General features: G+C 42.4%; 1 protein-coding gene across 1 annotated transcript in view; it reads left to right on the forward strand.

Moving 5' to 3' along the window:
* The first annotated feature begins 1,521 nt into the window (after nt 1-1,521).
* PPP2R5A (protein phosphatase 2 regulatory subunit B'alpha) overlaps nt 1,522-24,770 on the forward strand; it is a 43,234-nt gene continuing 19,985 nt past the window's right edge. The window contains exon 1 of the mRNA XM_080927559.1: nt 1,522-2,367. Coding sequence (XP_080783685.1) covers nt 2,187-2,367 — 181 coding nt within the window. The 5' untranslated portion in view covers nt 1,522-2,186. The remainder of the gene's footprint in view (nt 2,368-24,770) is intronic.

Below are 24,770 nucleotides of genomic sequence, written 5' to 3' on the forward strand. Positions count from 1 at the left end.
TTCATTCGCAAATTGTTACAAGAAAGCTCTGAACATTATGAGGTAGTCAACTTAATCTGGATTTGATGGGAAAGGTCTTTTAGTTGCTGATGCAGTCTGACTGAGCCTCTTTGACTGGGAAGGCTGTATATAACTTTTTATTTTTATATTAGAAATTTCATACAAGTGTTTTTTGTACATCAAACATATTCCCCTTCCATTAATCTCTTCAATTCCCTTAGACAACATCATGTCTACTTTCATTTCGCAAATTCTTGATTTAATGTACCTATGCAAAATCTAGGAACCGCAAGCAGAGGAAACAAGATATTTGTATTTTTGAGAATGGCTTAATCAGCCTAATATGATTATCTCCAGGATATAATTTCGCTCTTTATGGTGGAAAATTTGTGTATACACACCATATTTCCTTTATGCACTGATCTGTTGTTGTACCCCTAGATTAGCTACATAGTTTAGCTAAGCAAATGTTTTGAGTGTAGGTAAAGAACTCTACTTTTGCATACTTCTCGATCCCCTCAAGCATCAGGCCAGTCTACTTTACCTCAGTTTTTATGTTAAAAGGAAGAGACTGCAGAGCAAAGCGGGCATTATAGGGAGGGGAGATCACTTACTGTGGAAGCATCATACAGATGCCCAAAGCTAACATGAGCACTCCTTGGCTTTAAGACGGAATCTCCTAGGAAGAGATCCCCAAACCCCAAATCAGCTAATCTGAACTTGACTACTGATGACTGAAGGTCCTCGGCAGAAGGGGTTAAATTTGGGCAAAGTTCGAGACGGGAAACTTCTTTTCAGAGGGCGTAGACGGGCAGAGTTCTCTGAAAAGGTAGAGACGAGACTGCCTAAACCCCACGCGAGATCAGCGCTTAGCGAACCGCGGCGCCGAGTCCTCGGGAGCCACAAATGGACTCCCCAACCACCAATTACAGGGTTTAGGACCCCAGAGGACGAAGGCCCGCCCAGGAGCCTAGCACCGCCCTCCGATTGGACGAGCTCATTCCTCTCCTGGGGCTCCTTCGCCTGTCAATCACGCCGCTCTGACGTAACCTTGGCCCCGCCCCCGTTCCGCTGACGCAAAGCTTGGCGTTCTTGGGCGCCCGGCCCTCGCTTTAAGTCACTCTTCTGCTTTTTGGGCTGCCTGTGTAGTTCCCTCTCACACGCTGTCTGGAGAACGACTCGAGCCTGGACGCAGGCGTACACGAAAGCCAACCGCGGCGCCGTGTTCCCCCTTTCTCCCTCCCGAGATCTTTCCTTTACAGTTGTGACGCACAAGGCACCCCGCTCACTGCCTTTACTTGCGATTGGTTGTGTCCCGCGTCGGTCACATTGTCCCCTCCCTCCCTCCCACCCAGCTATGAACTCTTGATAGACATCCGGGAGACCACGCCCCCTCCCCGTCTGCCGCTTAGACCAGCGATTGGCCGAGGGAACTGGCATGCTTTCCCGCCCCGGCCCCCTCCGGAGATTCGGGAGGCTAGTGGAACCCCGCGGAAGTTGTCAGTCAAACTCCTCCCTCCACCCCCCGCGAGGTCCTCCCCCGGGCTGCGGGAGCGCGCACGCACGCGCCCCGAGTCCCCCCTCGCCCGTACCAGCCGCCCTCTCAAGTTGTAGCAGTTGCTCCCCTGGGCGTGCTCCGTGGGCGGCCGGTGGGCACTGGAGGCTGAGCGAGGGCGACGCTTCAAGGCTCGGGGCGCGGGTGGCCGCCCCGGGCGATGAGGGGCCAACGCTGACAGGAGGACGAGCGCTCGGCGGCGGCTCGCGCGGACCCGCGATGGAAGCGCCCCGGGAGGAGGCTCCCGGCCGGGCGGACGGCGCGGGCAGCAGCCGCTGAGGACCTGCCGGGACTCCGCGCGCTAAGGGGCCGCGAGGCGCGCCCGGCGTCCGCACCCGCGCGCTCGCCCCAGCCGTCCAAACTTCGGGCTCGCCTCCGCCCGCCCTCGGCGCCGGGCGTCAGCAACTTGTGCGGCCCGCGCGCCCCCGCCCTCCCCTCCGCCAGCCCCGGGAGGTGGCCGCGCGGCTCGGGGATGCGGCTGTGAGGCGCTGTCGGGTGAGGAGCAGCTCGCGGAGCGCGAGGGCGGCGCGGCCGGGACCCGGGGCGCAGGGGCGCAGGCTCGCCGTGCCCGTCCCCCGCCGATTTCCCGGGCCAGCCGCCGAGGGAGGCGCCGAGCGCCCGGGTCGCCGAGATGTCGTCGCCGTCGCCGCCCGCACCAGTTGCCTGCGCCGCCATCTCGGCCTCGGAGAAAGTGGACGGCTTCACCCGGAAATCGGTGCGCAAGGCGCAGAGGCAGAAGCGCTCTCAGGGCTCGTCGCAGTTCCGCAGCCAGGGCAGCCAGGCGGAGCTGCACCCCCTGCCCCAGCTCAAAGGTAACCTTGGCCACCCCTGGTCCGTGCTCCCAGGGCGAGCCCCACTCTCTTTCCCACCTGCTTGCTTGCCCCACCTGCCCTGCCTTGGCGACTCCAGGGTCCCCAGGTACCTGCGCTCCCTTTCCTAGTCCAGTTCTTCTACTCCCTACTTCCCTGAGCCTCAGCTCTAGTTTTCTCGACGCTTAGCTAGTTCTTCACTTTCTCTACTTGTCCCTCGGTCGCCACATCCAGGGTCCGAACAAACTGCTGCCGAGTTAGCTGGCCTTTAGACAAAACTAGATTAAAACCAGGACCAAGTGACAGATCGTACAGTCTTAGACGTAAATGTTATTCCGTAGAAGACCTCGATTGTCTTTGGAGTGGTTATGAAGGGATAGTATTTCTTTGCAGTGGAACGGGAACTTGGTTCGCACGGCTGTGCTTCCAAGGACTTTTGTTAAGGTTTTGTAAGTAATTCAAATTGGTATCCGTGCCTAATGCCTCGCAGGAGTGCTTGGCACTCCTTTTGGCTCACATACTCTTCCCACCAGGTTTGGAGGCTTTCCGTGAGTTGTTTACTGGTGTTCTTTATTTTTTGAGAATCACTGGCTTTTGATTTACCAATTTTACATCTTTGCTTTTTGTGAGCTAGATGCCATTAGTGGAAAAAGATGATTATGTTCCTAGACATTAAGGAATTCTTCTGATAGAAACCTAGAGAATGATTTACAAGACCAAGAAATGAAAGGCTCTTGCCAAAATAGATAAATGATCAGCAGATTTTTTCAGTTCGTTTGACAAAGATCGGGCATCCCTTTCAAGGCCAATGTGGTTGAGATTTGTCTTTGAGTCTATGAATCCTGACTTAGTTTGGCAAGGAGTGTAAAGAAAACCCTAGATCAAATCAACAGTTGACTAGCAACACCTTGCAACCCCATTTAGACTCTACATCTGCCTCTTGGGGTGTTTCTGAGTCAAAGACGTACCACAAGTAGAAGCACAGGGACTTTTGAAAGTAGTTTATGTATGTTTGGTGTGCGCTGGCTCAGCTGTTGCTTGACTGTTCTTTAACATACTAGAATTGTTGAAGCTGACACAGTACAGTCAGTGGAGTGCAGCCATAGCCATCCAATAACCCTGTCCTGCCTGTTAGGTTAGTGAATTGCTACTCAGAGCCTTACACTTTTATACTTAAGAGTTATTTTATCCTTTGGTTGTTTTTTTATTAGTTTATCGTGTTAATTTTAGGTCAAAGTCCTGATACTAGCATATTTCTTATGTATCTAATTTGCTGACTTGGTTTTCTTCTTGGTGTTGTACTTCTTAGTTCTTCTGATCTAGTAATTGAATTTTAAACATCTGGTTAGTCTCAAGTGATGCCTCTGTAATAGATTTGGCCTTTTGAGACTGACAGAAATTCACAGAACCAGTAATCAGATTCAAAGTTACATGATGTTTGGTTGAAGATGTAGCAGATACCTCCAATATTTTTATGTATGGAATTTGGTTAGTGGTAGAAAAATGTTGAAACCGTAGGCTAATTTTAGGCATTTGCATGTATAGTGTTCCTCATAAGATATTATTCATGATAAACTGAAGCAGATTTAATTGAGGAAGTAAAACTTTTCACTTGAAAATAAAACCCTCAGTAGAAAAGCTGCTTTAAATCCAGTTGTCAAAATGCTTCAAAAGTGAATCTTTTTTTTTTAATTGAGTTGTTTTACTTGGTGCTTTGGCAGTGCTCTTGATACCACTGTGTTGTGGGTTTTTTCTGTCAGTAGTATTTTTCCCCCATTTGTGGGCTTTACAAAAACAACAGCAGAAAACCCTTTCGTATAAAAGAGAATTTTTCTTACTGCTCTGAAATACAATCTTGTTGTGATTCAGATATCCGTGGACTTCCAAGATCTTTCAAGTATTTTATAACAACCAACCTGCTTGCTTAAACTTTTGTCCACATGGGTCTAAACTGGAAAGGTGCCAAGTAGTTTTCTTAAAAGCAGACTTTGAGTAAGGATTAACAAAACAGTCCAACCTTTTCAGTTTATTTTTGCAGAATCCTGCAGGTGAGTAGATTGTGTGATTTTTTTTTTTTTTTTTAATCCACGCTGGAAATGCTAAAGTAGATGGTAAGTCCCTCCAAGAGCCGGACACTAGAAAACAAAACCAGGATCAGTGTGTGCGAATCTCTGTTTCTGGCCTTGAAATTCATGTTCGTGTAGGTTGTCATTTTTCCACCTAAAACTTGTTATTTGATAGTGAACAACTAGGGAACTTGTTATTTTAAAAAGGTAGTCTTTCGGTGTGTTTTGCCTGCTTCGGTTTAATTTCTGGAAGGATTGGCTTGGTAAAATAGCTGGTTCTTTACATGTATATACATGTTGTCTTTGAAACATATTGCCTTTGACAACTGCCTTTTCAACCTACCACGGTAATGCTATTATGCTGTTAGGTGACGTCTGGGGCCCAGTGTATTTTCACAAATATCTTTGGGGGGTGGTGTTAAACAGGTTAGTTTCGGACCTGTGATTATCTCAGTGGTGTCTGACTTTGGGACTCTGGTCAAATACCAGTAGTTCTGCTGTAAACCCATGTTACATAAACTTGAAGTAGTGTAGTTGAGAAAGTTTGGCCAGTAGGGGTAGTCAGGATGGAAAGTACGTTTTTGATCTTTCTGAGTTATTTTCCTTATCTGGAAAGTGGGAATAATACTGTCTCCTAGAATTGGAGGGATTAAATGAAATAATTTAAGTGCCTGGAAATAGGCAAACAGAGCTAGCTTCTATTCTCTTGTGTTTGAAATACAGATTAAAATATTTTTAAATGAAGAACTGTTAATAGTACTTAAATAAGAGCTTTTCTGGAGTATTACTTTTAATTGTGTACACGAGTACTGTTGTCTGTGGAACCCAGGGCTGGTGGATGCCCTGGAGCTGGCCTTACAGGTGGTGTGAACTGCTCTAACTTAGGTGCTGGGAATTGAACTCTAGTTCTCTGGGAATAATACATACTTTAAACCTCGGGGGTCCATATGTCCAGCTTGTGGAAATAATTTATTACCAAGAAAAGGAATCAGTGTCATTATGACCATACAGACACATTTCTCTTAGTAAACAGCAAGGGACAGAAACTGAGTGTGAGACTGAACTCTTCTTGAGATAACAAGGGTCTGGAAAGATGGTTCAGTGGTTAAGAGCACTGGCTCTTCCAGAGGATGTAGGTTCTGATCCCAGCCATCTGTAAAAACAGTTCCAGGGCATCCAGAGCCCTCTGACCTGTGACACCACCAGGCACACAAGTGGTTCACAGACTCGCATCCATACACAAATAAATAAACAAATAAACGAGGAAACGAATTTTTAAAAAAGACGAGGTTAAAAAAACTTTCGGAGAACCATTCAGATTCATTTTTGATCTCTTAAGTACTGAGGCTGGAACGTTAACGCTGACTGAAGTGGCTTGCAGTAGCCAGCTTAGAGTTAGGAGGAAATGTAAGTGCTTGTTCTGTTGAGGTATGTGGTCTTCTCAGTGAATTGTGACAGGATTGGTTTGTTTTTGTTTTTGTTTTTGTTTTTGTTTTTTTTTTAGTTGTCTTGGTTTGGGGAGGGATACCACTACAACTGCTACTCATCTAATGGTTAAGGTTCATGGATATTCACAAGTTATTCATCCAAACAACACTTTGTGAATAGGGAAAATATTAAAGAAATTCATCTGAATAAGGGCTATAACATTTTAGTTATTTTGGAACAGTTTTCTGACTTGTCATATCCCATCTGCAAGATAAAATTAAAAACTTTTTTTTTACTGTTTAAGAATATACTTAAAGAAATTACTAAATATTGTGTCTAGTGCTAGTTCTCACAGGAAGAAATCTTTTCTCCTTGCTAACATCTTCAGAATTCCTATTTACGATTATACCCCCACCCCCTCATTTTTTGGTCATCTTTCTTAATTTAAATTTGGATTATTTTTGGAAGCATCTAATTGAGTAAAGTGATAATGTAGGAAAATATATCTAGCAAATTGTTGAGGCCTATAATAGCAGATTTGAATTGTCTCCCTGCTTCAGTAATGACTCACAGATGCTTGGGGCTAGCTGTTTAACCCCTAGGAACTCGCCGTTTTCACCTGTAGGAATAATGTTCTCCTTGATAAAGGCACTGTGATGATTGTATTTAGGTTATTATTGCCCCTTTGAATTTTAGAGTCAAAGGTTTAGCTACAAACTAATAATTTGGGAAATAATAGGTTTTGTGCTTTGCTTTGTTTTCCATTTTGGCTTTTAACATTGTAGCATATGGGGTAGAGTCTAGGTGTTGAGGATTCCCTGTTACACAGTATAGTTCTCCTTAGGCACTTGAAAAGCTTTAAAAAATGTCCACACCTGGCCCACATTCCTCAGAGTTTAATTGGTCTAAGGTGGAATCTGGGCATGTTTATTTTTTAAAACTTCCAGGGTGATCGTCTTGTGGAGTTAGGGGCTGAGCATCACTAATATGGTGTTAGGCATCTGCTGGATTAAGTCATTAATTGAAGCTTTGTCTTTCTCTCCGACACTCATGGTTCCTTACTCTCAGCTCAACTTTTCCTGCCCTCACTTCACCCTCTGGCATTTACAATTCACTCCCTTAACTCTGCTGCCCTCTATGGCTGGCTAACCGGTGCTGTTCTGAGCTTTCATATGAGATAATTGTTGGGTCTTGTTTTATATGAAAGCCCAGCTGTTGTCATTCAGTGCCAAGTGATCAGGTTTTTGCTTGTTTATTTTTGTTGTTTTGAGCAGAGATTGAATGGACAACATTTGGGAACACGATAGAGGTTGGTTTAACTTTAATCTCATTTTTTGGGGGGGTCACTGGTGATGATGGAGTATCAAACTGTTGGCTTCAATCTGATGTCTTCTATTTCTTGAAGAGCTTAGCCTAATATTTCTACTGGATATGTAAATGAAATGTAATGGTGGCACACACGCTTTTTTCTGGTCACTGGAGTCAAGCAGATCTCAGGGTATGATGCCATCCTGGTTTACATAGCAAATTCCATGCCAGCTAAGATCGTACAGTAGACTTATCTTAAAAAAACAAAACAAAACAAAACAAAAAAAAAACAAACAAAAAACTAATTCGAAAGTGAACTGTTGAATTTAACTGCTTTGGGTCATGTCTTATATTTATTTTTTTATCAAATGTTTTCATCTAGAGTTTTTCATGTTGATGTTGCCCATGGCTTTTTGTGAAAGGTAGCAGGGAGCCTCTGGAGCTGCTTATAGTCCGTTTTCCTAGTTTAGTCCATTTTCCCAGTCCTTTCTGTTAACAACCCTGGATAATACAACCATTTGTTGATTTGTTGTGGATGGATGTTCAGTTGATATGTAGTAGTGTGCTCTCTAGAATGAGATGGTAAATTTTATTTTGCAAAAGTAGATGTCATTTTTTTTCAAAACACATAGTACCAAGTAGAGTATAATAAATGTCAGATAGACACAGTCACTATTTTGATAAAATTTCCATTGGTTGTCTTTTAGGTACCTATCTTCCCGAATTGATAGCGTTTTTTCCAGACTGTTCAATATTGACTATGAGATCTATTCTTTTGCTTGTTTGCTTTGTATTTTACCATATTTGTGACTAAAACAGTCAGGCTAAGTAAATGAATCTGATTCCTAGTACTTAGGTAATAGAGTAAGGAAGGCTCTGGCTTGGTCTGAAGTGTGTGTGCTGCTGAAGAGGTTCCCGCCTTTGCATCTGATATATGTGGCCCAACACTGATTGTTCTAGGAAAGCAGTTGTGTACAGTTGTGTGGAAAAGTAACACAGGGTTAACTCAGATACAGGCTTTAGTATTTAAAATCAGATAATCTGAAATAGTTTGTATTTATAATTTACATTTTTTGTCTTTTTTTTTTTTTTTTTTTTTGTGGTAAGATCTAACTGTATATTCTGGACTGACCCTAGACTCACTTCTGTAGTCCAGACTGGCCTTGTACTCATGATCCTTTTTCCTCTCAAGTGATGGGATTATGGGCCTGCATGATTTTGTCCTGCTAGTTTATATTAATTTCTAAATTTGAGGTGCAGTCTTAACTTATGAGGATGTCCTTGAAGGAAATAAAAGAAACAGATTTAAGATCTGTAATTACTTTTAGAGCATTATTGCATGACAAAAACCCTAATTGGAGAAAGTTTGACACGACAGTCTGGGTTTATGTAAAATAGACTTGTCTGAGCAGGATAACTGAATACTAAGCAGTTTCAAGACTTTTAAATCTTTGCTGAAGTAATTTGTTTCTGTGAGCGTTTTGAGTAATGAAAATTTTTAGAAATCTTATTTTGATTCACATTTCTGTAAAGAAACTTACTAGGTTTTATTTGGTCAGGCCTGTCATTTGTAGTTTGCTGACTATGGTAGGTTTACATGATCTAAGAGAACCTATTTCTGACTTGGACACTGAATGCAAGGGAGTTCTTGGGAATCACACTTCCCCTGGAATAGCTAAGTACTGAACAGGAGGCCTCTGAGGTCATCAAGCCTCCTTTGGGAATTGATTTCACTCTTACTCTGAATAAATGGCATTCTAGTCATTTCATCAGAGAGTTGTTGGGGTAGATATTAAATAGTTGGCAACCTTTTATCCCAGTTCACTCTGCCACCTGATAAAAACATGACTCCACAACCATTGACTTATCCAACAGGTTTATATGTTAAATTCTCAATCCACAAACTCTCTATACAATAAGCTTACAACCAATGTAAAAAGATATAAATTGCCCATTTAGATGAGATAAATAGACCCATAGAAACCCTTAGAAATAATAACCTTATCGATCTAGAGATACACCGAGAGAAACATTCACATCAGCCTCCATCTTGCTTCCTCTCAATCTCTACCTACAGCCTCTTCTTCTGTCTACCTCTCTACTGTCTAATCATTTATCACCTTGACATCAACCTACAGAGTCTCTGAAGAGAGGGAGGAGTTTGCTGCATTTTGTGATGTCAGGAAGTGTGAGAGAGACACAGCATAATTTTGTTGTGGAAGAAGAGGAAAAACTTTCCTGAGGAGAGAGATCAACTGAGACCTAAAAGCTAGACGACGTTAGTTAGGCAAAGAAAGATGGTGTCTGAGACCTACCCCTGACAGTACGTGTGGACCCACAGCTGAACACAGCATATGTAAAGATTGCCAGACTTGTGTGGTTAGAAAAAGCACTGAAGCAGCGGTTAGGACCTTGGCTTTGCTTGCTGTTGTATGTTAAAGAACAGGTACAGGCATCACACTGCCATTATACCTGACTGTCATTAGAATTCCAGAGGACTTGGTGAAAAGAAGTCAAGAATGATACTGGTTTTACTTGAGCAACCAGGTATATAGTAGCAGTTTGTCAATAGGTAGCGCAGGGTAGCTTCAGACTCAGCAATCTTGCTTTACTTAGCCTGAGTGATTGCAGGGATTCACCACCTCCCAGCAGAAACATTGAAAGACAAATCAAATTTGGAGGAAAATAACATCTCTGTTGGTAGTGTATTCTTTCTTTCCTTCCTTCCTTTCTTCCTCCCTCCCTCCCTCCCTTTCTCCCTCCGTCCCTCCTTTCCTTCCTTCCTTCCTTCCTTCCTTCCTTCCTTTCTTCTTTCCTCCTTTCTTTCTTTCGAGATAGAATCATCCTGTAGTGCAGGCTCATGGTGATCTGCCTCAGCATTGCAAGTGCTGAAATTACAGGTATGAGCCACCATGCTAGGCTTCAAAAAGTAATTATTCGTTTGTGGGATAAGTTGACGTACCTGTGGGAAACTGAAGTGAGGCTGACTGTTAAAAAGTTAGTTTGTGCCCAGAGCTGAATACACGGGCCTATGGTGGTAACTTGGGAGTTTTTATTTGTAAAAAAAAATCTGTGACATTTGTAGCAATGGAAGTTGAAGCAGCCGCTCAGTAGAGATCTGTAGCGCGAGAAGAGGCCAGAGCACACCAATATCTAGAGACAAGAGAGGCAGTGCACATGGGCCAGGGCATCAAGGCAAACAAGTCTTAATAACTGGGTAGGTAGAACGGAGCAGCCTGTGGTTTTGGCAGTCTTCCTGCCAGCATCATTTGTTTTTAGGGGTATTTCAGAGGCTTGATAGACTGGAAGCAAGATATCTGTAGGGTATAGGTTATGTGGGAATTGTAGAAATATAGCCAATAAGGAAAGATAGCTTTTAGATAGTTGGGGGAGGTGCATTTATTCCTATCTATCTATCTATCTATCTATCTAGTCAATCACTTAAATATGGGCTTACAGACATGGTGCAGTGATTAAGATTACTAGCTGCTCTTCCAGAGGACCTGGGTTTATATCCCAGCAAGTTCTTATCCCTAGTTCCAGAGAATCTGTCACACTCTTAGCCTCCATAGGCACCAGGCACACACATGTGGTGTACAGACACACGTGCAGGCAAAACACATACATGTAGAAGAAAAAACTTGATATGTGGTGTAGCTACAGAGGGTAAAATGGCTTGAGCCAGAACAGCTCATCAAAGGAAGGGAAGGGCTGGTGTGTGGTGTGTGTGTTAATAGGCTGGTTGAGGCATGCTACAGTTCCATCCAGAATGGAAGCTGCAGAAATGGGAGGAGGTTTGTTTGAAGTACCTATACATAGGACGTGTTAATTGTTTGCAGTGGGCAAAGGTAGAAAGTGGAGGACCAGTCGTCATCTCGAGGTGTGTTTATCTGGATACAGGGTACACAGCCTTGCTGAGGAGGATGCTGGGAAAGGGACCAAGTAAGGAGGGAAGAGCCCGTTTTATTTTGTAGGCGTTACATTTGAGATCCTTTTTTGAAAATACAGTTCTAAATAACAAAAAGACCTTTGAGTCTTTGTTGGTACACATATATGTGTGCACACTCGTGCATGTATTGAAGGTCAGAGGACAAGCTGGAGGATTTAGTTCTCTACCATTCTCAGGATGCAACGCAGGTCATCAGGTGTGGAGAAAAGTGCCTTTACCACTGAGACATCTTACCAGCGCGCGTGCACACACACACACACACACACACACACCCTTCTCTCTCTCCCTCTCCCCCCCCCTCTCTATATATATATGAATCAAACAGTGTCCTTTGAGCATTTCTGTGACTAGTAAACATAATTGCATTTGTTATTTTATCTTTGGTAGCCTGCTAAGACTCCCAGATTTGCTGATGAAAGACTTGTCATAGTTAGATTGGCTGGCCACTGATGATCCTTGTATGCGAGTGCAGGATCTCCTTAGTTCGTGCTGGGAGAAGGGTGAGTTGTCTGCTTTGTGCCTTTAGACAGAACGCTCTGAGTTCTGATCCCTGTGTCTTCCTATACAGCATTTAGAGCTGCATGCTGCTTACTGAGTGCAGTGATGAAGCAAATGCTATCACTGAGTCCATTTAAAGAAAACTGTTTTATATCATATAATAGCTAGAATTTTATGTTTTGTAACAAACAACCTTAGTTTTCCTATTGCTGTGAAGAGACAGGATGAACAAGGCAACTTACAGCAGGAAGAGTTTACCGGGAATTTATGGTTCCAGAGAATTAAAAGTGCATAGCTATAATATGTCTGTGAACATGGCAGCACCCAGGCTGGAGCCGTAGCTTAGAGCTTGAATCATATATGCAAGTAGGAGATAGACAGACAGACAGAAGAGAGAGAACTATCTGGGAATAACATGGGCTTTTGAAACTCAAAGGCCAACCAAGCCCAGTGACATAGTCCTTCAACAGGGTCATACCTCCCAGTCCTTCTCAGATGGTTCCACCAGCTAGGGACCAGATATTCCAACATGTGAGTCTGTGGGGGGCCATTCTCATTCAAACCACCACAGTAACTGAGCAATGTAGGTAGACCAACAGTCTTACCATTTTATAGACATACCGTAGATAAAACCAAAGCAACCCTGGGTTAGATTGTATTCTTTGGCGCTCATTTACAGTTTGATCTTCCCGGTTGCTAATTCTTTCTGTTCAAGAAAAAGACTTAGGGTTGAGAGATTTTCATGGAAGCTGCTGGTTTTATGAATGAGTCCTGATAGTAAGATGACTATCAGCGGTGCAGCACATTTGTGACACTGTGAGATTTACCATTGGAGTCACCAGTCGCTCAGCCACTGCAAGGGGTAGCTTGAACATGTTGTTCCAGACTGCCAGGAACTGAGGCTTTACCTGTCTTTTGGAGATGCTGTGTGTAGTATATAAGAGCATTCTTACTCCGTGGCTACATTAGCACAGTGCTCTTTCCCACTGGTTCACCCCAGTTTGAAAACAGGAAATAAAGTGGTCCAAGAACTGAGACTTGCATATGGACTTAATTAGGGAAATCCATCAGACATTTCACTAATTTTAGTCTCCTGAAGTTTCTAGAGGGGATGAAACTGAACAATTATATAGCATCTCTTTAAGCAGTATTCCAGATGCATTTGTGCCTGTAGCTAGTGGACAAGCCTTAACTTGAATGTAAGAATGCCTGACATAGCAGATGGAACCATGGCATGCTTCTCGGTTAGTCTCCAGTCCTGTTTCTTTGCTGGCAAAGTCTGCTTATCTAGTGGGAGAGGGGACAGTATCTGAGCTTTCCTTAGCTGCTCCAGCTCTGGGACAGCCAGGCATGGAGCTGGTGTTTGGTGTGGCTGATATCTGGTGTGTCTGTGATCACCTGAATAACCCCGCACACACTCAGAAACTTGTGTTTAGTTCTAGAGCAGTAATGACTATTTTAGGATATAATACTTGGTGTGAGTCATAAATGAGTCTCAGTTTCATTGTTTTTTGAAGTAAACACGTTTAAAGAGTACGAAGTGAGAAAGATCATTCTTAACTACCTCATTTCTTCATGTGGCTTTTTTTTTTTTTTTTTTTTTTTAATAGAAGAGCTCATAGATTGTAAAAACAAAACTTCCCTCTCATACTTTGTGGTCAGTGAGACCAGTAAGAGAGTAGGCCGAGTCTGTTCACCTCATGCTTTGACTTTATAGAATATTATAAACATCCCAACTTTTCTGAAGGAAAAGAAAACAATTTGATTCTGAATAAATTATTTATTTCTAGAAACAGTGAATTGGGTCATTTGAATCCTTGGTGATAAATTCCACATACTAAGGCCGTGGAGATGGTTCCGTGGGCAAGTGATTGATGCCCAGCCCAGTGACCTCTATTTGTAGCTGTTCCCTGATTCCCACTTCTGCCTTTTGCCCTAGGAACACATGCTCAGTCTAAAGTAAGTAACTGTTAAAAGATAAATAAATTTCACAGACCAAAAGGAAGTTTTCTTTTAAAATATTTTTATTTCCTTATTAGTATATGTGTTTCCATGCATGTATGTGTACTCACATAGGCATGCCTTGGCACACGTATAGAGGTTAAAGGGCAACTTGTAAGAGTTAGCCCTTCTACATGGGTTCTAAGGATTCACTGCAGGTTGTCATACTGGTGAGTGTCTTCACCTTCTGGCCTATCTCTCTGGCTCAGAAATAGCTTCTTATTTATTTATTTGTAGTTTTGAAGATTAGATAAGAAGCAGGAACACTGTGAATATCGTTTCTAAGAGTCTTGTTTTAGGAGTTTATACATAGATCTATTAGAAAATCTAATTAAATCCATCATTGCCCCAGAAAGTATCCTAAGGGTACTGCTCCCAAACCCTCTTACAGAGCCAGCCTGTGATGGGGAAGGGCCTGAAGTGGGTACGGAGCTGTGGTCCTGCCATAGACTTGAGCACCTGTTGAAAAAGGTAAAGTTCTCAGGAAGTGGTGGGTGTTTCTTTAGGGTTTTGTAGGCATTAACACAAGATGGTGTTCCTCCCAGGCATTAAAGTGAGCACTGTAGTTTGTTTCCTTAGCCTTCCACTTGATATATAAAGATCTACTGAACATTTCTGGTTCCTTAATAGTCTCACAGACTCTTGTTTAATGAGTGGCAGGTTCCATATTCAAATGGATTAAGGAGAAGACACAAGTTTTACATTGTTTCTCCCAAGGAACAGTTGTCAGCAGCATGCCCATTCATTTCCACAGCCAGGACTCTGTATAACATATCATCTGTCATAGGATTTTACTGCTGTGAACAGACACCATGACCAAGGCAAGTCTTATAAATGACAACATTTAATTGGGGCTGGCTTACAGGTTCAGGGGTTCAGTCCATTATCATTAAGGTGAGAGCATGGCAGGATCCAGGCAGGCATGGTGCAGGAGCTGAGAGTCTTATATCTTCATCTGAAGGAAGCCAGGAACAGACTCAGGCAGCTAGGAGTGTCTCCCAACCCACCTCCAGAGTGACACACTTCCTCAAACGAGGCCACACCTTCTAATAGTGCCACTCCCTGGGCCAAGCATATGCAAACCATCACACCACCCTTGTTCCCTGTTCTCACTGCTTTAAGGGAAGTGAGGTAATCTGTAATTAGCTTCCCCCTCTCCTCCCTTCCCTTTCTTGATTGGGTTATGTAGCCCAGGATAGCCTGGAGCTCTCAGTTCTCCTGCCTAAGCCATCAAAATACTGAGATTATAAACACTTTCTAGCTGATAGTTAATATTTTGGAATAAAAACTAACCACTATCCTTTAATTGTTCTAAATAGTAGCTATAGATAGTTATATTTGAATGGTTAATTAAAGCTGTTGTTAAGTTTAGGCAGTACCCCAGTGGTTTCCCTTAATAATCGCTTATATATTAAAATATCAGACTGATAATGTTCCTGTTGACATTTCCTTGGGTGCACTGCCTATACCTTCTTAGTTTCCAGTTGAAATGAAATCACACTCTTAACTAAGTCATGGTTAGTGATAGCGCCGGGTCATTGTTAATAAATAAATTATCCCATCACTTCCTTACTGTAGCTAATCTTTAGTTTTAGATAAAAGCTAGTTTAGGCTCTCAGTTATAAGGTTCTTGGGTATTGCCATAAGCTACATGTCCTATATCCTGTGTCAGTCTCTTAAATTAGAATTCTGGACCACATCCTCGGCATGCTGCTGAGTGGTGGTGCTGGGTTGCTATGATACTGTGCTTGTTCTATTATTTGTAGCATGAATCCTATATGAGATGTTGCTTTAGATTTCAAGTAAATGAGCAGCAGTAACTGGGGATATGGTTTATAAAATTTTTCTTATTACAGATTATGCCTGCCCTCTTAAATATTTGTTATTAAACACAACACTAGAAAGGAAAAAGTTGAAAGACTTGATTGTGCTTGGGTTTTCCACATTGGCTTTAGTGAGATGATGAAGAAGCTTAAAGACTGGGCTGCTCACCTTATCAGTGTCCCCTTTCCATCTGGCAGCAGCCATTGTGTGAGCCAGGATCCGAGCACACAGATACATGCAGCAGCCACAGAAGAAGCAGCAGTCTGACTTGATGTACTTTCTTCTCTGTCCACTGATGGCAATACCAGCAACTCTGTGCTCCACAGGGTTTCCCACCCCATCCAGCCTGATATAGCTCACAGACTAGGATACAAGACCAAGCAAGCATATGTCATGTACAGGGTTTGCACAGTTCCTAAGGGTGTAACGTGGGCAAATCTTTCCATTATGGTGTTGACCCACTAGCTTCCCTGAAGTCTTAATTGATCCATTCCATAAACCTATCAAAAGAAATCCTGACACCCAGTGGATCAGCAGAGTAGTCCAGAAGCACAGAGAGATAGATGCGTGGGCTGGTATCTGTAGGCTGCCAGTGCTGTGTGGCTTTGGAAAGGGCCGATACCACACCTTTGGTGCTCTGGTCATGCAGCCTGGAGAAGGGCAGTACTCTCCAGCTCTGCAGTTGCCGATGAAACATTCACTGTCTTTGGAAGTCATATGCAGTCAACAGTTTACAACAGGGGGAAAACAGTATTCTTCAGCTTGGTGTTTGAAACCTTGAGAGGTCAGACCAAACTTTCGGCTGAGATACACGTGAGATAATACTAACAATACTATACCATAGGGCCAGTGCTAAATCGTACCACGCCAGCATTTTGTTTTATTTTATTTGGTTTTGGTTTTATGAGACGGGGTCTTACTATTTGCGCTGGCCGTCCTGGAACTCACCCTATAGATCAGGCTGGCCTTGAACACTGAGATCCACCTGCTACCTCCCAAGTCCTGGGACTAAAGGTGTGCACCACACCCATGTTCACTGTAGCAATTTTTAACAGTTTGGCAAACTGTTCTACAAACCAATCCTATGGAGCCATGTTCATTTTTATTATATCTTTATTTTCTTGGTTGATTTTGGAGTTTTCACAAGTCCTTACAAAATTTTACTGGATCTAATTTAGCATTATAAATTAAAATGTTGTATAAAGATAAAAGAAGGGGATCTAAGTGTGTGTTCTATGTGTTGTGGTGGAGTGAAATTTATATGACTTCACCAAGGACATTATTACAGTGATCTTTAAACGGTTTACTGTCTGTTAGCAGTGTCAGGTATTTGACAGGAAAGTATTAGGACCAGACTACATTTTAAAACAACCTCATTCTGGAAAAGGGCTGACGTATCTCAGTGAGTAGAGTGCTAGCCTTGTGTGTACAACCCAGGTCCACATAACCAGGCTGCATAGACAGATTGTTGCTGGTGATCTCTGTATCTGGAGGTTAAAGATAGGAGGATCAGGAGTTCAAGGTTGTCCTTGGCCCCACGACTTATCTGAGTCCAGCTTGGGATACACGAGACCCTGCCTCAAAAAAGGTGAAGATTCTCCCATCATATAACATACCCATCTCCATAGTTGAGTAAGTTTCAGATATATCCACAGACATGTGTCCTCATCAGTCAGCTTTACTTTCCCCCACTTGGGCTTTTATCTGGTAATATCTTCCTTTTTAAAAATAGCTTTGTTGGGACTGGAGAGATGGCTCAGAGGTTAAGAGCTCTCTAACTGCTCTTTTAGAGGTCTGAGTTCAAATCCCAGCAACCACATGATGGCTCACAACCATCTGAAATGAGATCTGATGTCCTCTTCTGGTGTGTCTGAAGACAGCTACAGTGTATTTATATATAATAAATAAATAAATCTTTAAAAGAAAATAGCTTTGTTGGGTATAAGATTTTTTTTGATCCAGTGTTTTGAGAATTTGAATGTGATTCTGTACTCTGGCCTCTGTTTTCTTGGTTGAGAATTCAGCCATTAATCTTAGCTCCTGTAAATAATTTTTAAAAACATTTTATTTATTTTATGAATGTGAGTACACTGTTGATCTTAGACACACCATAAGAGGGAATCAGATCCCATTACACATGGTTGTGAGCCACCATGTGGTTGCTGGGAATTGATCTCAGGTCCTCTGGGAAAACAGTCAGTGATCTTAATCACTGAGCCATCTCTCCAACCAAAAATAATTGTTTTTATCTTGGGCTTTTCAAGATTTTTGTCCTTGTCTCACTCTAAGGACTTTGACTGCACTGAGTCTGTAGTTTATGGATCTCCTGAATTTTATCCTTCCATTTTGGTTTTTCTGTTTACATTTGTTTGCTGCATGTGTGTACAGGCAGTGAGTGGATGCTTATGTACCACACGTGTGGTGGTTATAATGTCAGAGGCTTGTTTTTTCTTTCCACCCTGTGGACTCTGGCTTGGCAACAAGGGCCTTACTGGGTGAGCCATCTTGCTGGCCTGAATTGATTCTTCTTGGAGTTTGCCAAGCTCCTTGCTTACACTAGGTTAGAACCATCCGATGTATTTGCAGAGTTGTCAACGCTTCTTCAGGTTTTTTAAATCTCTTCTTCTGCTCCTTTTATCTCTCCTTCTGGTACTTCCATTGTGAATATGTTAGTGTAATGATAGTATTTTTTGGGCACTAAAGCGCTGTTCATTTTCTTCTATTTTTATAAATCAGATTTGTTTGTTTTATATGTAAATGTTTTTCCTGCATCTGTCTTACATGCTGCATCCTGTGTGTATTTGGAGCCTGTAGAGGTTTAAAAAACCATTGGAGCCCCTGAAACTGGAGTAATCAATCCATGGTGGTAAATCACCTTGTGGGTACTGGACTTGAACCAATGCCAGCCCTCCTTCCAGTTCTTTAAGATTGGAATATATCTCTTGATATGTCTCTCAGACCCTGATGAGTCCCTTCAGTAAATTTTTTACTTTGTTAGACCCCTCGGGTCTATGATCTCCATTGCTTCTCTTTATTGTTTTTTTTTTTTTTTTTAAATCTCCATTTAACGTGACATAGTCATGACACTTTAATCATGGATCCCTTTGAATAATGGCTACTTGGAAACCATAGTTAGATCTAGTGTGAACTCTCACAAGCAATTAAGTTATTCTGTGCCTTTCTCCCTTCTTGTTAACCTCTGGGCTGTACTTTTCCAAACAGGGATAGAGATGGAAGTAGGAAAGGGTGGGGACATGGCTCTCATACCAAAAGACTCCTCCAAGCTGTTCCCTTTCACAGAACTCTTCCGACAATAAGTTGGCCTGTGGCATCTGTGGTGACTCTAGAAATCTCTATCATTCCCTTCCATCATAGCCCTGCTATCTGAGAGCACTTGTAAACTAAAGGTTTTTGGGGAAAAGAAGAGCGAGGTTTGTGTAAGGGTAATTTGTAGGTAGTAGCCTAAGGTCTTCTTAGCTTGCATACAATGCCAGTTGTGGGGTGTCTGGGGCCATATTCTTAGTGGTACTGCCCAAAAGTACAGACTCTGGTGTGAGTGGAGTAAGAGGGACCTCACCTCTCTGCTACTCTTGCTACAATTGAGTTGCTCCATCAGAACAGAAGTACCACTGTCTATTGGTGTCCGAGGAAAGCTGTCAGGAAGATTCAAGCAGGGAGAGCCTCTGGTTCTTTGAATAGAATTCCTGCCTGTTTGGGCAGAGGGGAAAGGAGCTGTCTTCGTTTAGATTCCACTTACTAAATTTTCATAAACTATTTGTGGCCTAGGGCTCAAACCCAAAGCCTTGTTCTTATTAGGCGAGTGCTTTTCCACTGGGCTATTAGTGCCCGAGTTTTCATAGATATTCCTAGATAGGTGTTTCCTCACTGGCTGTTTGCCCTTGGGTCTACTTATAGAGTTTAAATGATGCTTTATTATTTATGTTAAAACTTTGTTTATTTAGAAAAGGAATTTTTCTGTGTAGTCCTTCCTATTGTGGATCTCTATATAGACTATATGTAGGCCTTGAACTTTTGGTGATATTCCTGCTCTGCCTCTCAAATGCTGGAATTACAGGCATGGACCACCATAGTTAGCTAAACAGTTATTTTAAACTGAACTTTGGGAAAGCAGGTAGATCTGAAGAATTCTTACCGTGTCTTCTTGGAAGCTAGTCTTTGACTTGACTACAATTTTAACTTGTTTTATAGTAATAATTAGTACATTCCATCTAGGATATCATAGCTTCTGGGTACAAAGTTATACATCTACATTTGAAATTCTAGAGGATATGGGAAAATGCCCTGAAGTAACCAGCTTTCTAAAACTGACACCAGAAGAAACTAAAATTTCAGTAGTGCCTATTTGATTGAGTCTGAATTAAGAAAGAACATTACTAGAAAATAAAATTGCAGAGCAATGACTCTTACGAACATGAACTGAAAAATATTTAGTAAAATGTTAGCAGATTGAATTCTAAAGTATAGGGGTAGAGGTAATGTATATTGACCGTGTAAGGTTTATGCCAGGGATATGAGCCTATCTTTGTTTGTTTTGGTTTTTTGGACTGGCAATTATTTCTTGGCTTTTTGCCCATGTTCTAATATAAAACATGACTAACTTTGGTTCTTGACAAAGATATAAAGAATAGATTGAAGAAAAGACTGCCTTCTTAGCAACAGGGCCAGAAAACCTGGGTTCCACATATAGAAGAATGGGACCTGGTCCATATCTACCACCTTGCACTGTAATCAACTTGGGATGGATCTGAGGCCTCCAGTTAGTAAGACTTGACTTTGATACTGCTGGAAGTAAGGTACTTCCTGACAGATCATAGGCAAGGGCATGCTAGGAAGGATTCCAACAGCCCAGGGAGTAATTCTGGGAATTGGCATAATTGGAATTACACAAAATTAAGCTTGTGTACAACAAAGGAAACAATTGCAAAGACAGCTTACTGAACAAGGAGAAATAAATCATGGCCATCTACTCATCAGACTGGAGATTTGTGCATGTATGTAAAGAGAGCTGCAGATATTAAACACACAGAAGTCATCCAATTAATAAATGGACTAATGGCCAAATAGTTCTCAAATAAAATGGCAATAGTACTTTAAAAGTGCTCAATATCCTCAACCATTAGGAAAATGTAAATTAAAACTGTTTTGAGAGCCTATCTCACTCCTGCCAGGATGGCTAGAAAACCTATAACAGCAAATCCTAGTGAGGCTTTGGGAAAGTGGGGAAGGCACACTTGTGCAGCCACTGTGGAAATCAGTGTGGAAGTTCCTCAAATAACTAAAAGTAGAGCTGCCTATAACCCAGCTAATCCACTCTTGGCATATACCCAAAGGACTTGTCACTCAGCATATTACAGAGATGACTTACACACTTTTGTTTATTGCTGTTGCACTATTCACAATAGCCAAAAAGTGAAACCTGCCTAGAAGTCTGTACTGGCTGGTTTTGTGTTAACCTTGACACAGCTGGAGTTATCACAGAGAAAGGAGCCTCAGTTGAGGAAATGCCTCCATGAGATCAGCATGAGTAAGGCATTTTCTCAACTAGTGATCAAGGGGGGAGGGTCCAGCCCATTGTGGGTGGTGCCATCCCTAGGCTGGTAGACCTGGGTTCTATAAGAAAGCAGGCTGAGCAAGCCAGGGGAAGCAAGCCAGTAAGTAACATCCCTCCATGGCCTCTGCATCAGCTCCTGCTTCCTGACCTGCTTGAGTTCCAGTCTTGACTTCCTCTAGTGATGAACAGCAATGTGGAAGTGTAAGCTGAATAAACCCTTTCCTCCCCAACTGTCTTCTTGGTCATGATGGTTGTGCAGGAATAGAAACCCTGACTAAGACAATATCTATCAAACAAAGAGCAGAGCACATGTACACAGTGGCATTTTATTCACCGTGTGTTAGGGTTCTTTAGGGGAACAGAACCGATAGAATAAAGTAAATGTATTAAAAGGGAATTTATCAGAATGACTTTCAGGCTGTGGTCCAGCTAGTCCAACAATGGTTCTTTCCTGAAGGAAAGACCAAGGATGTGGTAGTTGAATCCGTAGGGCTGACTTTCAGTCAGTATTGGAGTCCTAAAGAAGTAAGTTGTTTTGTTTTGTTAGTTTGTATGTATGTATGTATGTATGTATGTATGTATGTACATACGTACATATGTATGTAATGCCTCAGCAACAGGATAGATGAACTTGCTAGCTAAAGTGAGGGAAAGCAGGCAAAAAGCAAAAACTTCCTTCCATGTACTTGTTTGTAGTATGTAACCGGAAGCTGTGGCCCAGATTTAGGACAGTCTTTTGACTTCAGATGAACCAATCAAGAGAAGTCCCTCATGGGCGTGTCCAGTTACTTGGGATTTAATGGATTTAATTGACTCAGTTAAAACTGACTTGTCATCATATAGCTAGGAAGGGAAAGTGAAGCCGGGACATATACAGAAGAGAGAGAGAGACCAGAGGTTATGAAGAGACATAGCCAGTGCCAGAAAGACCACTTGTTTTACTCATGCAGAGCCCAGGTTTGGGGGCCAGGGAAGAGAAAAGGTCATGAAACTAGAAGACAGCATGAAAGGGAAAGATGTCTTAAAGGTGGGGTAAATGGGGGGGGGGGTAAATGGATACATGTCAGATACATGTGTCAAGTAGCAGAGGGCACTGCCTGGGCCATTCTTGGTTTCTTACTTGTCTAGGGCAGTGACTCTTAGCCTTCCTCGTGCTCTTTTGATAACAGTTCCTCACGTTGTGGTGACTCCCAACCATAACATTATTTTGTTGCTACTTCATAACTGTAATTTTGCTACTGTTCTGAAACACTATCTGTTTTCCTATGTTCTTAGGTGACCTCTGCTAAAGGGTCATTTGACTGTCAAAGGGGTTGAGCCCCACAAGTTTAAAGAAACATCAAATGCTCTACTGATAGCATCATTCTCTTTGCATTTCAGGTGGTTTGAATCTCAGTATCATTACCAATTTATTTATCCTCTTAGGCTTGCCTATTTTGGGATCTTTAGTATTTTTATTTGAGGCAAACTAGTATTTTTATTTTGGGGGGAGGTGCTCTTCTGTTCCCCAGCCCCTGATATTGTAGCATTTTACATATTGTGGAATGGTATGTCTTTGTTAGGGTTTTACTTCTGTAAACAGACACCACGATCAAGGCAACCCTTCTAAGGACACCATTTAATTGGGGTTGGTTCAGAGGTTCAGTCCATTATCATCAAGGTGGGAACATGGCAGCATCCAGGCAGTATGGTGCAGGAGGAGCTGAGAGTTCTACATCTTCGTCTGAAGGCTGCTAGCAGAATACTGACTTCCAGGCAGTTAGGATGAGGGTCTTAGAGCCCACACTCGCAGTCACACATCTACTCCAACCTTCTAATAGTGTCGCTCCCTGGGCCGAGCATATACAAACCATCACATGGCATCTTTCAGACTTTTAAACTACAGACTATAGTATGAAGTTCATCGTGCTTTACCACTGAAGACCCACATATAGCACAGTGAAGCAATACTGTCACCTGTGCTGCCCTCTGATTTCTGTGTTTGCCTAACTCCAGTGGTGACCCATCTGAATGATACTACTGTCCAGTTGGTTTCAATCCATACTTTGAAAAACAGACTCTAGAGCAGTGATTTTTGAAGTGTGAGCCAGGTATGTCTTAAATGGGAGGGGGGGCTGGAGAGTTTAGGAAACACCTAAAAGGACTTTGGGAGAGTTTTTAAAGGTGTGTGATAGATCTCCAAAGAGGAAGTGCCTCATTTCCCCAGAACTGTCTTAGTTCTGCCTGCTTGTCACAGGGATTTTTATTTTTAACAGTGGTAAAGTCTTTAGTGAAATCAAATTTCAATCATAATAAGATGGAAAAGTTACATGCATTTTAAAAACTCATATTCCTGCCAAGTTTAAATTAATTATGTATTTCGCAAAGGCACAGCACATGTGTTTCTTTTGTAGATCGCTTCTTGATTGTGCAGTTTCTCTTGTCCTGTTCATAATATTCGTGCCGCGCTTCCTTATTGGTTATTTAGTAATGGTTTCCAGGAGAGTCCTTTAAAGTAGCCTTAGCTTTGAGGATGTCACTGAACACAAGCATAATACTGGTATTACTGGTCATCTTCCCCAGGCAATATAAAAACCCTAAGGTGTTGAAATTGTTGACTGTGCTGTACATACAATAGTTCCAAATTGCTGTTTGGTAAATATGTGAGGGAGATCAGCATACTACTGCAGGGTTATGTGGGATTGGCTTTGTTGTATCATTTAAGTGGAATTCACTAGTGTATTACTGAACTTTCCTCATCACTGTCAAAAAGAAAAAAAATTAAGGGAGAAAATGTTTGTTGTAGCCCATGGTTTCAGAGACTTGTAGTCTGTCCCAGCCTGGAAGGCTGTATAATGGGAACATGTGGCTCCAGATGCTTACTTGCATCAGGACAGGCAGGAAGTGGTGATAAAGGTTGGAGCCAGAAGTAGTATAGCTTCCACAAGCCCACTCCTAGTCACCTATCCCTACCATTTCAGCCCCATACAGCAGAGGTACCACATCAGCCTGTGGGAACAGCTGAGACTCAACCCAAAGTACCTGCTATTTTAAATACTCTTCATTATATACTTAGGGTTCATTTATATGTTTTGAAGAAGTTAATATCCGTCAATGTGTTAGTTTCCCCATTGCTCTGACAAAAATACTGATACAAATACAGGAAGAAGGATTTATTTTTAGCTGCATGCTCTTGGGTAGAACAGGAGTATGTGGTGGAGGAGTTTCTCCACCTCATGGCAGACAGGAACCTGTTATAATTTTCAGGGCATGCCTGTTGAGTAAATATTAAATAGATAGCTTAACCTTTTATCGGCCCCCGCGGTCTCACTCCACAGATGCAGAGCTGAGCACACACACACAGAGTCCCATACCACTTAGTGCTCCAGGCCACCTCTAAGAACTCTGACATGGTTCACTTCCCAGGCAATTCACTCGGCCCGCCCTGTTGCTTCTGTCCCGGGTGGAAACGTCTTCCTTTCCTCCATCGCCCAGCACAAACATGACTCCAAGGCTCGGTCGCTTATCAAACAGGGTTATATATTAAATTCTCAATCCACAAACCCTCTACACAATAAACTTACAACCAGTGGCAAAGATATAAACTACACTTCTATATGAGATAAAAAAAGACCCATAGAAATCCTTAGAAATAATAATAACCTCATCAAGCTAGAGATACGCTGTTCCTCCTGGAATCTCCTCCTCCTTTCTCTTCCATTTTCCTAGCCTTTTCCCTGTCTGCCTCTTCACTGTCCAATCATGTATCATCACCTTAACA

The sequence above is a fragment of the Micromys minutus genome (genome assembly GCF_963924665.1).
Source record: "Micromys minutus genome assembly, chromosome: 1".
Lineage (NCBI taxonomy): Eukaryota > Metazoa > Chordata > Mammalia > Rodentia > Muridae > Micromys > Micromys minutus.